The 12,242-nt window shown below is 38.2% G+C and overlaps 1 protein-coding gene across 50 annotated transcripts in view; it reads left to right on the top strand.

Annotated features, from left to right (window-relative positions):
- The window catches only part of SNAP91 (synaptosome associated protein 91), a 141,696-nt gene that overhangs the window by 74,319 nt on the left and 55,135 nt on the right, over window positions 1–12,242 (top strand). For all 50 annotated transcript variants that reach the window (XR_011422578.1, XR_011422577.1, XR_011422576.1 and 47 more), the window contains exons 11-13: window positions 5,666–5,693; window positions 8,508–8,617; window positions 10,746–10,864. Coding sequence is in view for 42 of the 50 variants with exons in the window: in XM_070225264.1 (XP_070081365.1) it covers window positions 5,666–5,693; window positions 8,508–8,617; window positions 10,746–10,864 (257 nt within the window). In the remaining 8 variants the exon portion in view is untranslated. The remainder of the gene's footprint in view (window positions 1–5,665; window positions 5,694–8,507; window positions 8,618–10,745; window positions 10,865–12,242) is intronic.

Raw genomic sequence — 12,242 nt, 5'->3', positions numbered from 1 at the left:
TTTTTTTTAGTCGCATATGTGGTTTAAGTAGATTTTCTGATTCTAAAGGTCAGGGACAATTTTATGCTTCATTATCTCCACCTAAACACTTAATGTTGCTTTCTCTGCAGAGTCAACTTGAAATCTATCTTTGTTGATGATCCCAGCTTTATGTTTATTCCATTTATTTAGATTGACAGCAGAAAGTTAGCAGAGACAACCTATGAACTGATCGTTGCAGGGCTCTAGCTGATGATGGATTTTACCTACGATACAGCTATCAAAATGCAACTCCTGTCTGCTTTCTTCTCTCTGGACATTCTCCCAGAATCTAGACCATGTCTTGATGTTCCTTTTTTGCTCGTTTCATTAGCTAAGTGTTGTTTCTGTCACCTTTTCCAAGTTAGTATAAAAATTATTGCATGTTTTATGTTTTCGATGATAACAGTGTAGGAACCTCTCAGGCAGTTATAACAGAGCTGTTTGGAATTATGGATGGCAGGACCTCTCAGGGGCTCTACCAAGGTTGTTGCCACAGTCTAGTGTCCGTCCTCACTTCAGTGGGGCCGTGGATGGTCAGACTTTTATGGATAGATTGATGTCAACTAAAAAGATATGACAGTGCATTAAGTCACAATAGAAGATGCCCGCTTCCGGTTATGTTGGGGCCACTGTGTATTAGGATATCTGGGAAGCCAAGTGAGTTGCCTAGTCTTTAAGAAAAAGGAGGCAGGAAGCCTGAGACATATCCCTGCTCCTGTGGCAGAAGGACCTTTTTAGCTCTGGAAATATGCATTTCCCCAAGAGTTAGAGCCTCTGTCTTGGGCAGTGAAAGTCAACTTCTTTGCACTCTTTCCCCCACAAGGTCACCCACCCCTGCACAAATCCATGCTCTCCCTTTGTTACATCTGCCAGTGCTGCCGTCACCGGAGAGGCTGCCTTCTGGAGTGGATTCCATTAGCCCTAACATCAGATCTCAGTTCGCCCCCTTGTGGCTGCTGCAAACTATTTTTGAAACATGTAGTTAATATTTCTAAGAGTAGTGAAATAAAAACTTGATGATCTTCTGTTTTGAATTACCTTTTGCTGAACATAGTTTTTCTCTCTCCTTTAAAATAATTTTATGCTTGTCAGATTTCTTTTCTAAATTGGCTGAGACCACATATGAACTTGTCTTTTACTTATTCCCTATTTTTAAAATAAATGAATATAGTAGTTAACTATTTTCTTCTTTGTATGTTTGTGCTTACCTGGGAACTTAAGTGAAGGGTGAGTACTATATTGAGTGACTTTTTTGCATTTGGTTATTGCTGAAAATGCAAAAAACACTCTTAAGATTCCACATTCGGTATTTTGGAACATTTAAAACTGATTTCTGTCAATTTTGCACATCTATGTTTTTTCATTATACTTTTTTTATTTGTCTCCCAAGGTGACTGGCATAAATAGTTTTACTTAATTTTGGTCTTATTGGATCAAGACTAACAATCTCTCAAAGATTTTTTCATTTGTTTAGTAAACAAAAGATTTTCCCATGACATATGGCAGAAGTGCCAAAAGGCAACATTATGAAGAAAATTAATTGCTTAAAGTTGTTTTCTTTGTCTTCTAGTAGCAGTATAAAACTATTCTAACTTCTAAGTTAAGTAAATGTGTAAAATCAAGCATTTTCAAATGTCTACCATAAAAAATATGTATGCCCTTTATATTTAGTGCCTTATATCCACTGAGATTCATTTTTGAAAATTTATGCAATACTCTGTAAGATGCCTTTGTCTATTGTCTCCTTCTATGATTCCATAGAACCAAAGAGAGAAATTGATTTTATATTACATGTGTGTTTACTAAGTATTGAGGGTGCAGGAAACCCAAGATAAGTCTATTGTAATGAAAATTATTTGGAAGACGTAGATAGGTTTCTTGCGTCTGTGTTTTGTTTTTTTTATTTTTCTGGCCAGCGTTTATAATTAGAAGTATGTAGGGATTATTGTTGTGAATAAGAAATAACAAAATTTCGTCTTTAATAGCTTACTATTAACATCTTGGAAGTAAACCTTGTTATTTGCTATGTTCATCATAAAAACTCATGGGTTTATTTGTAGCAGTTTAAAGAATTTAGGGTAGATTACTACATGAGTCATTCATTCTCTTTTAAAATTATATCTGTGCTTTGTTTTTCCCAACACGATTCACTTTGTACTAGATTTCTCTAGCTGAAATTATTAAAATCAGTACTGGTCTTTAATAAATGTTATCATCTATATATAAAAGATTGTAGTATTTTCTTTTATAAAGGGCAAATGACCAGTGGTAGCGTAGAAATCAAGCGAGCGACAGATAAAAAGAAGCAAGTTATGTGATGTGTAAGAGAGGAACAAATGTCCTGGACTCCTCTGTGTTTCTGTCAGGACAGGCTGGAATGTGAAACAAGCCCAGGCTCTGGGCATCAGACAGACTTGGACTGGAGTCTTAAATCTACCATTAAAGAATAAGACCTTGACAAGTTATTTATTTCTCTGATCCTCAGAGCCCTCAGATTGATTGATTGATTGATTGGTTTTTGAGGAAGATTAGCCCTGAACTAACATCTGCCACCAATCCTCCTCTTTTTGCTGAGGAAGACTGGCCCTGAGCTAACACCGGTGCCCAAGTTCCCCTACTTTTTATGTGGGACACCTATCACAGCATGGCTTGATAAGCGGTGCCATGTCCACACCCAGGATCCGAACCAGTGAACCCTGGGCCACCGAAGCTGAACATGGGAACTTAACGGCTGTGCCACCAGGCTGGTCCCATGAGCCCTCAGATTTTAATCAGTGATTAATGATGCTTTTTAAAGCTACGGCCCCAGTGGGAGCACCTCTGATTCTCACCTTTTCAGTGAAATCATAGCAAGGGCTGAATCTGGTCCCTGGAAACATGGATCACACATCCTGACAGTTCAATTTCACACAAAGTAATTTTTAAGACTTTTGGTTAATTTATTTTTTATGCAAAGAGTATGTGAATGCATTCTCATTTTAAAATTAAAATAGTACAGAAATATATTTCAGTGCCTACAGAAGGCCAGGTGCTAGATAGAGTGCTGGGCATGTAAAGCAATGGGAGGGGTTCCCTTCCTTCAGATTTAGCATCTAGTGGAGAAGACAGACAATTAAACAGACAAGATGCAATGTGGTCAGTGGGGTGAGAGCTGGAGAGAGATGGGAGGAGGTTTTCATTTGTTTGCTGAATCCATGGGGTTACCACGGTGTCGTTTAGTAGTAGTGTCCAGGCAGGAGCTTGGCAAAGCAGTTCTTGTGCCAGTTTTGATATTTTGTACCTAGGTTTGAGCGTGATATTCTTTAATAGCTGGTAGAGCAATTCTGTCATTTTTACTGTACCTTTATTTTTGCTACAGAGTCTAGTCTATGTTAGAAATTTTTATATATTAGTTTGCAGATATATTTCAAAAATATATTGCTTATCCTCAATACTCTTCTGTGTTAATATTTCTCATTGTGTTAGTACCGCTAAGAATTGGTTCTTGAAAATCACTTGAGAGATAAACAAGTTAATTTCAATTAATTCATTCTTAGAAAGCGACCATATTAAATGGGTTTTATGTTTTCTTTGCAAAGTTGAGGCTATTATTTTCTTAGGTTTTTATTTAGACTCAACTCCCTTGTCCTCATATGTAAAGAGAAGAAATAGTAGGAGTGGAGAAATTATTAGCCAAAAACTGATTAGAGAATTTTCAACCTTACACTGGACAGATTCTCAGGTTCTTAAGTAACTTTCCGTGGACACAGAGAACACAGTGATCCATTCGATGCACAGACCCTTTGATGAGCAGTACAGATCAACATACGTCCTTTTCCTCATAGGACATGTTACTCTAGAGATAACATTTAGCCAAACCACACATAACCAAGTTGAGTGTGACTTAGGCTTCCATTTTCATTACATAGCAGAAATCTCTGTGTGTCCTTGCTTTACGTTACATTCGTTTTCAGTAAAAACTGAACTTAAATGGGAAATGGCAGGCGTGTATTTACAAATGAAGTTGAACATAAAAGGTATTCATCTGGCATATAACACTGCTAAAGTTCTTTTGCTACACGCAATACAACAAAAATTCATGATATTGTACAAGATTCCAGTTACTAAACCTCTGCTAATTTTGTTTCCCTGCTGCTACGTTTGACACTTTCTCTGCAGATGAGTAGGAAGCCACCCCTGCCATCCCAGAAGACCCTGACAGTAGGCTTCTTACCGAAACGTATTTTTGTCTTCATTTCATTTTATTACTGATTCATTTTCCACCAACTCAGTAAAATATAAGCTGTTTCGGCCCTTATTTCTGAAACACTTAGCTAGAAATGATGTACAGTAGTCAGTGCTACCAGAAATCTAAATAAAAAAAAAAATTTGCTCCTTCCTAATTGTCCCTCACTCCCTTAGAACCAAGCCTGGAGCTTCCTGTTGTTTTTCAAGCTCTCACTGTTAATGGGAATATTTTTCCTAGTTTTCATTACAGCCATGAAAAAAACAGACAAACTTCAGGAGTATACGTGTGAACGTTGGGAAACATTTCAGGCACCGTGCTCCTAGGGTCTTATTTTTTTTTTCTAGGGTTCCTTTTTTCTATCACAGTTATGATTAAATGAATCACAATGTACTTTAAAGATTTTATTTTTTATTTTTCCTTCTTCTCCCGAAAGCCCTCCAGTACATAGTTGTATATTTTAGTTGTGGGTCCTTCTAGTTGTGACATGTGGCATGCCACCTCAGCGTGGCTTGACGAGCGGTGCTAGGTCTGCGCCCAGGATCCAAACTGGTGAGACCCTGGGCCGCCGAAGCAGAGATCACGAACTTAACCACTCAGCCACAGGGCCAGCCCCTTGTACTTTAACCTTAATGAGTTTTCTACCTTTTTAAAATAATAAACCAAAGAGTTTTTAAAAAATTCTATAAAGCATTATTTTTCCTAAGTCTTGGCAAAACTTTTAAAGTTCCAATTTGGACACTTTATTTTTGATGGACACAGGCAATAATGATCAACTCAAAGAATTGAGTTTTTGGAGATACAGAAAAAATTTCAAATTTAGGAATTTGTAGTACTAGAAATTAAGTGAATGGAAAACATTGGAAGAGCATGTCATAGTTGAGTAAAAGATAAAAATGTTTTTAAAAAATAGTTTATCCATTACTAAAAAAGTCTGTCGGTGGTCTAGTGGTTAAGATTCAGCGTTCTCACTGCCCAGCTCGGGTTTGTTCTTGTCAGGGAACCACACCACCCGTCCACTGGTTGTCAGACTGTGGTGGCTGTGTGTTGTGTGATGCTGAAAGCTCTGCCACCACTGTTTCAGATCCCAGCAGGTTTCAGCAGACCTTCCGTAATAAGACAGACTAGGGGCAGGGAACTGACCACCCACTTGCAAAACACTGTCCATGAAAGCCCCATGAATAGCAGCGGAGCATTGTCTGATAGAGCACTGGAAGGTGAGAGGATGGTGCAAAAAGACCGGGCAGGGTTGCACTCTGCTGTGCACGGGGTCACCAGGAGTTGGAATTGACTCCAGGGCACTAACAAAGAACATCTATATATTAACTAGTTAATACTTGACCAAGTGATATCAAACTTAAGTGCTTCTATAAACGTGTTTATGTGTATTCAGTTTTAATTTTCTTGGTTCCCTTTTAGATCTGGTGCTCCCTCTCCATTAAGTAAGGTAAGATGGTTTTTTATTTTGTTTTGACCCTTTTAACAGTTTTTGAGTATACAGTTCATTGGCATTAAGTACATTCACATTGTTGTGCAACCATCACTATCATCAATTTCTAGAACTTTTTCATCTTCCAAAACTGAAACTCTGCACCCTTTAAACACTAACTTCCCCCGCTCTCAGCCCCTGGCAACCACCACTCTGCTTTCATCTCTATGAGTTTGACTGCTCTAGGTACTGCAAATAAATGGCACCCCCCAGTGTCTGTCCTTTTGTGATTGGCTTATTTTACTTAGCATAGAATCTTCAAAGTTCATCCGTGTTGTAGCAGATGTCAGAATTTCCTTCGTTTTTCTGTCTGAATAATATTCCCTTGTATGTATACCACAGTTTGTTCATCCATCTGTCCGTCCCCCAATGGTCACTTGGGCCGCTTCCAACTTTTGCCTATTGTGAATAATGCTGCTGTGAACATGGGGTACAAATGTCTGTTCAAGTCCCTGCTTTTAATTCTTTCCAGTATATATTCCAGAAGTGCAAGTTCTGGATCATATGGTAATTTTATTTTTAAGTTTTTGAGGATGGGAAGGTAAGTTTTTATGTATTCTCCTTTAGTTTCTCAGTCCAGTATAGTATAGCAGTGTCTACTTAGTCCTCTATTTGAACTAAATTTTTAAGTAGGAGAAATTTTCATACATTTATATTACAACTGAAAACAAATATGTCAGTGTAATGTTTGACTAGTTACAGAGCACTTTCACATCCTCTGAATCATGGCTTTGTGAGAGAAATAAGGCACGTAATATTGTGGGTGTTTTAATGGTAGAGAAATCAGTTGTAGTTGGGTGTCTTTCCACGGGCAAGCCTTTTAGACGGTCTACATAATAATTTAATAACTCCTCCTCCCTATCTCTCTTTTAGCATGTTGAAGGACAGGATTAGGGTTGTCAGTGACGAGAGTATTTACTTCTATATGTCTGTAGTTCACATTTGCCATTGTATTTTTCAGGCGAAACTCTACTAAACATGCTCTTTCCTCTTTGACAAATTTCCATTATAATTGCAGTTATTACAGACAGGAAGGATTTCCTCAGGACGGCGTTGGTGGTTCCCAGAGGCCCTATACTGTGCCACCACCTGGCTGGCTGCCTTTGATTCCCTCAGGGAGCTCGAACAAACAGTCAAATCAAACAAACAAACAAACAGCTCCCTGGTAATTTTGATACAAAGCCGGGTTTAAAATCATTATGTCTGAGTGAAAAATTCCAACATATGACTGCTGAGTAGAGTGTGGTAAAATTAAGGGCTCCTTTGGGATGGTCTGTTTCTACTTTTTGGCCAAATTGAATTTTATTGACTTTCTCTTTTTATAACAACAGGATTATTTTGGTTCTGTTTTCCTAGCTCTCTCACCATTTCAGAGCTTATTGTTACAAGGCAGTTTTTAATGGGTCTTTGAAGACGTTCGTTTCTGCATTTATGTTAGCAGATTCATTGCTGTCATTAAGTGGTGTTTCATAAGCGTTACTTTCTAAGCGTATTTACATGTATTGGTTTAAAAAAAAACTGATTTCTTCTAGAGGAGTTTTCAGTGTCCACAATGGATGACGTGCAAATTAATTTTTGTTAGTCTTTTCTATTCCCTTGATAATCTTTCACGTTCCATTTGGAAAATTCGAATTTTTCTGAAGGGGGAAGCTTGAGTTGACATTTTCTGAGCAGCAGTATCCATACTGCGCATGTGCTTGTCTTTCTTGAAGTGCTGCGTGCTTGGCACTGGTATATCTATTGAATTTTGATGTCTTGATTAGTTGTATTCTTGGACAAATAGATAACAGACAAATACTGTTTATGTCTGGAAACTCCTGTCCATTTCTTATCTCGTCAGTCCTTTTTCTTAAGTTATTCTTTTTACGACTTACTTTAGGGTTAGGCTGTTTGAAATCAGATGTCCAGTTACAGCAGTATCTGATGGCCTTGCCTGGTCTTGGTCTTTGTGTATTTTGCTTGCTGTTATATCTCATTTCCACTTACAGAACTACTGGCGTACTGTTTTGAGATGTTGCATTAATCTTTCTCTTGTGAATACTTGGGGAATTAAATATACCAAATAAAAGAAAGTAGAATTAGAATAGTTACTAAACAAAAATTTTAATTTTTAATTTTTTAATATATTAACGGTTAAGCCCTCTTCTTAAAAAATAAACCAGTCCAAGTTAATAAATGTTAGGCTTTAGTTCATGTTTTTGGTTTTCTCTCTGTCATATTAGTGATGGGATAAAGTTCTGATATCCTCAAGCTGTCGGTGGCTTGAATCTTCTTTGTGAATTATTCTCTGCCATCTGCAAACTACTTTGTAAATTAGATTTCTTGATTTAAAGCTATCTGAGATGACCTCACATGAAGTCCATTTAGGATGCATTGGAAAAAGAATGGCCTTGGTTTTATGGCAGTTATTACAATTGATAATTTAAAAAATTTGGGGCAGCTAGTGAGATCTTTCCTGCTAATTTTATATTCAGAAAATACGTTTAGCTTTGATTTTAAGTACAAGAACAGAAGTCATTACAATATTAGGCCAAATATTTTTATCATAATTTCATATAAATTACATTTAACTTTTAAAATTTGAGAGATGTCTCGTCCAATATTGATTATATATTACAATCTCTATTTCAAATTTTCTTGAGTTTTTTTCTCCCATGAGGAATTACCAGAAAATTGCTGGGAATGCTGTGGGTCTGCAGAGTGGGAGTCCTGTTGCTCTGTGTGGTGTAGATTCATATTTGACTGGAATATGTTGTGCGTCTTCGCTTTCAGTCTTCTCCAGCCACAACCGTTACGTCTCCGAATTCTACACCAGCTAAAACTATTGACACATCCCCACCAGTTGATTTATTTGCAACTGCATCTGCGGCTGTCCCAGTCAGGTTAGTTTATAAGTATGCACTGAACTGTTTATGAATATTTCGATGAAGTTTGTGTTTTATTTTTATGTGCTGAACACAAATGATTTTGGGACATGAAATCTAGTCCTAACGTGTGATATTTGGGTTATTTTTGTGTACATAAGTTCAGTTTTTTTGTACCTCATGCAGTTACTTAGGCTGCCCCTATCAAAGCATCAGAAAGAGCTAAGCTGTGGAGATCACCCTGTAGCTCACACCGCTGGGAAAGGAAGTACAAGAATGATGCACATACTTAAGGTTCTTCTGAACTTGGCTGATAGGGAAAATGTTTTCCAAAAGTAGATGTTCTGGTGGGAAATTTAAAGGATGTCTTAAAGTACTTTTTAAAAAAGACAGACTTGCAGTTGTAGGCCAGTTAGCTGGTAATGAGCAACTCATCTGAGGAACTCAAACTCTAGTGGTAGGAAGAGACCGTCCGAGTGTTCCTGAGCAGCTTTTACAGCACCTACAGTCAGAACACAAGTGAGAAAGTGGGTGACCAGGCATGCGGCAAAATCTCAGGGCTGCCCACAACGAAGCCCCAACTCACAGGGCTTCCTCACAGAGTAATTTTACGTCAACTCTTCAGTTGGTTCTTTTCCCTTGAGAGGATTCAGGTCTCACTTTGTAGTATCTGTGACTCTGATTATAAATGCCCTATATTTGGAGACTTGAATTTTGAACTGAGCGATAAATCCAACTAATAAACCCATGTAACTATGTGTGTTACCCTCTACTTGGTTAGTTTTGCTTTTTATGATAGCAGAGTTGGTAAAACCAAGTCCTTTCTGCCTCTATACTAAGAGAAATTGCTTCTAATAAAAGCTTCGATTCAGGTCTTAATAGTAAATATGTTTCCCTATGCTGGCACTTAGACTAGTTGTGTTTATGAAATGGACATCAAAACTTGGCAAGTTTCAGAGATTTTGAAACTTTTTTTTAAAGCAGCAAATTTTTTTTCTCAAAAGAGTGTTACCTCAAAATCTAATATGTAAAAAAGATAAAGATGGAACTGCTGTTTACCAGATGGCATGGGGAACCTTGGGACCCTCATGGCTTAGTACCTGTCTGGTAACCTTTAGGCCAGTGCTCTTGAAGCCTGAATGTACATGGGAAGCATCTGGGGTCATGTTAAAGTGAAGATCCTGATGTAGCAGATATAAGGTATGCCTGAGATTTTGCATTTCTAACACGGTCCCAGGATGCTACCTGTTTGGGGACCACACTTTGAATAGTAAAGCTCTAGGATCCTCCTTGGAGCTTCTAGAGATGGAAGAGCTTTGAAAAGCACAGCCGCAACTGAAGAAGAATAAAAAATAGAGAAGTATTTGTAGGTGAGGCCTCTTACTGGCAAAGTTGATGTGTTGCAGTTTAATTTAGAGAAAAGGTACATTAGCAACTATTCATTTTAATATTCTTTGGTTTACAAATTAATTCTTTTCAAGACAAGAACTTTTTTCCATACTAAAATTTTTTAAAAATAGAGAAAAGGAGAAAATTATCAATAATCATCCTACCCTAATACCTTTAACATTTGGAGTATGTTTCCTTTTGTCACTGTCCTCATAACCATCATATCAAATGCTACCCAGTGGACATAACATGTTCAGGAAAATTCCCCCTTACGTTGAGGCATTTAGGTTTTCCTTTTTCATTTCTGCTCTACGGTTTGTTGAGTGACCCATTGCTTGAAGTATGATGTAACTTTGTTATTGTCTATAGAGCAAGAGTTGGCAAACTATGGCCATGGGTCAAATCTAGCCTGCTGTCTGTTTTTGTAAATAAAGTTTTATTGGAACAAAGGCACATTCATTTGTTTACATGTCATTTATGTCTTATTTCATGCTACAATGACAGAGTTGAGTATTGATAGAAACCGTCTAGCCCGCAAACCTAAAATACTTAGCATCTGAACCTTTTATAAAAGTAGTTTGCGAGCTCTTGGTATAGAAGAATGTGTGCTATACAGCTGTATTTTCCAAAATATTGTTCTCTTATTAGATTTAAAATATCCAAAGTCTTTGATATTTTCTGTGTAAGTCTTTATTTAAAATCATCTTTACATTATAAAATTTCAAGATCTGATCTTAAAATCCTATTTTCCTTTCAGCGCTTCTAAACCATCCAGCGATCTGCTGGACCTCCAGCCAGACTTTTCCTCGGCAGGGGCGGCAGCAGCCGCGGCACCAGCACCAGCACCACCTTCCGGAGGAGCCACTGCGTGGGGAGGTGAGTGAGACCCACGGCCAGCCATCTCACCGTGTAGTTGTTTTTATTTGGGCTCTGATTGTTATACTAATCTTCTCATCATCCAAAGTGCTGCTAGAAACATGGAGAGAAAATACTAAGAATGGCATCTACTGGTTGAAATATACATCGAGAGAGAGACAGAGACAGATAAAGTACTTATAATACAGTTAAAATAGTCAAGTAATCATACAATTTTTATATTTAAAGTTGGAACAAAGGCAGTATTTTTCTTTGCTATTCTAAAATTCTGACTCTTTTTTATTTTATTTAATTTGTTTTTATTTTAGTACCTGTTCTCTAGAGATTCAAGCCTTAGAGGATTGGGTGTTCCCGTGAATTTATGAGATTACTTAAAGGCAGCATTCCTAATTTGGTTTGTTCAGGTGTAGCTTCCTTCATGAATTCCTTTAGACCTGAATTGCTTTTATTTGTATTGTGTTTGACTTCATAAAGTTGGAATCTGGGATAGATCCTTGTTTGTGCCAGAAAAGACTCCTACCAAACTGATTGAGAGAAATCATACCTAAGTATTTGATTCCCATTTTATTCATGGATCTTGGGAAAAATTAAACTTTTATAAGTATTTGATTAAAAAGCATATTTAAAAGTAATGTAAAAATTAAGTTAATTACTGCGTAATTCTCAAAGCTGCACAGAGTTGATTTTAAATCCCTTGCCCTAATCCATTAAACTTTCAAAATAAAATTTTTTAAAAGTTTAAAAATGACTCATACAACTACAAAAACAACACAGAGGAAGTGACATAAGCAAGATGGTGGAAGAGAAGCTACCCACTCCTATCTCCCCACAGCAACAATAGTTTGGCAGCCATCCACAGACAAAAGTGCCTTTGTGGGAACTCTGGGATCCAGGTAAGAGTTTGCAAAACTCCAGTGGAGCCCAAGCCCGAGGTGGGTTGTTTTGAGAAGCCAGACCCACACCTACTAATAAAACTCACCAACCTTGGTCCTGGCTACAGACCTGGAGATATCACCATCCTCTGTAGACTCAGCCTCACCTCTGGTCCCAGTGGCTTTGGTCCAGCCACCACTGAGCTGTGCCGAGGGACCTGGGAGGAGCCATACATGGCGTGCCCGTGCCTCAGGTAACAGGCCTGCTGACCTTGGTCTCAGCTCTGGACCCTGAAACAGCCTGTGAACCAGCTCCATCCTCTCTCAGTCATGGTCCAGGAGCAGTCCTGTGTGCCTAGGGATCCAGCAGGAGACACACCTGTACATGCCCCCAAGGCAGGCCCAGTGACCTTAGTCCAACCTCAGATCCTGAAGCAGTCCTGTGACTCAGCTCCAGCTACTCCCAGCCTCAGTCAGGGAAATGTCCTGCCTACTCAGAGACCTGA

This window comes from Equus caballus, chromosome 10 (genome assembly GCF_041296265.1).
Source record: "Equus caballus isolate H_3958 breed thoroughbred chromosome 10, TB-T2T, whole genome shotgun sequence".
Lineage (NCBI taxonomy): Eukaryota > Metazoa > Chordata > Mammalia > Perissodactyla > Equidae > Equus > Equus caballus.
Note: the sequence above shows the minus strand (reverse complement) of the source record. Positions and strands in the feature narration are given on the sequence as shown.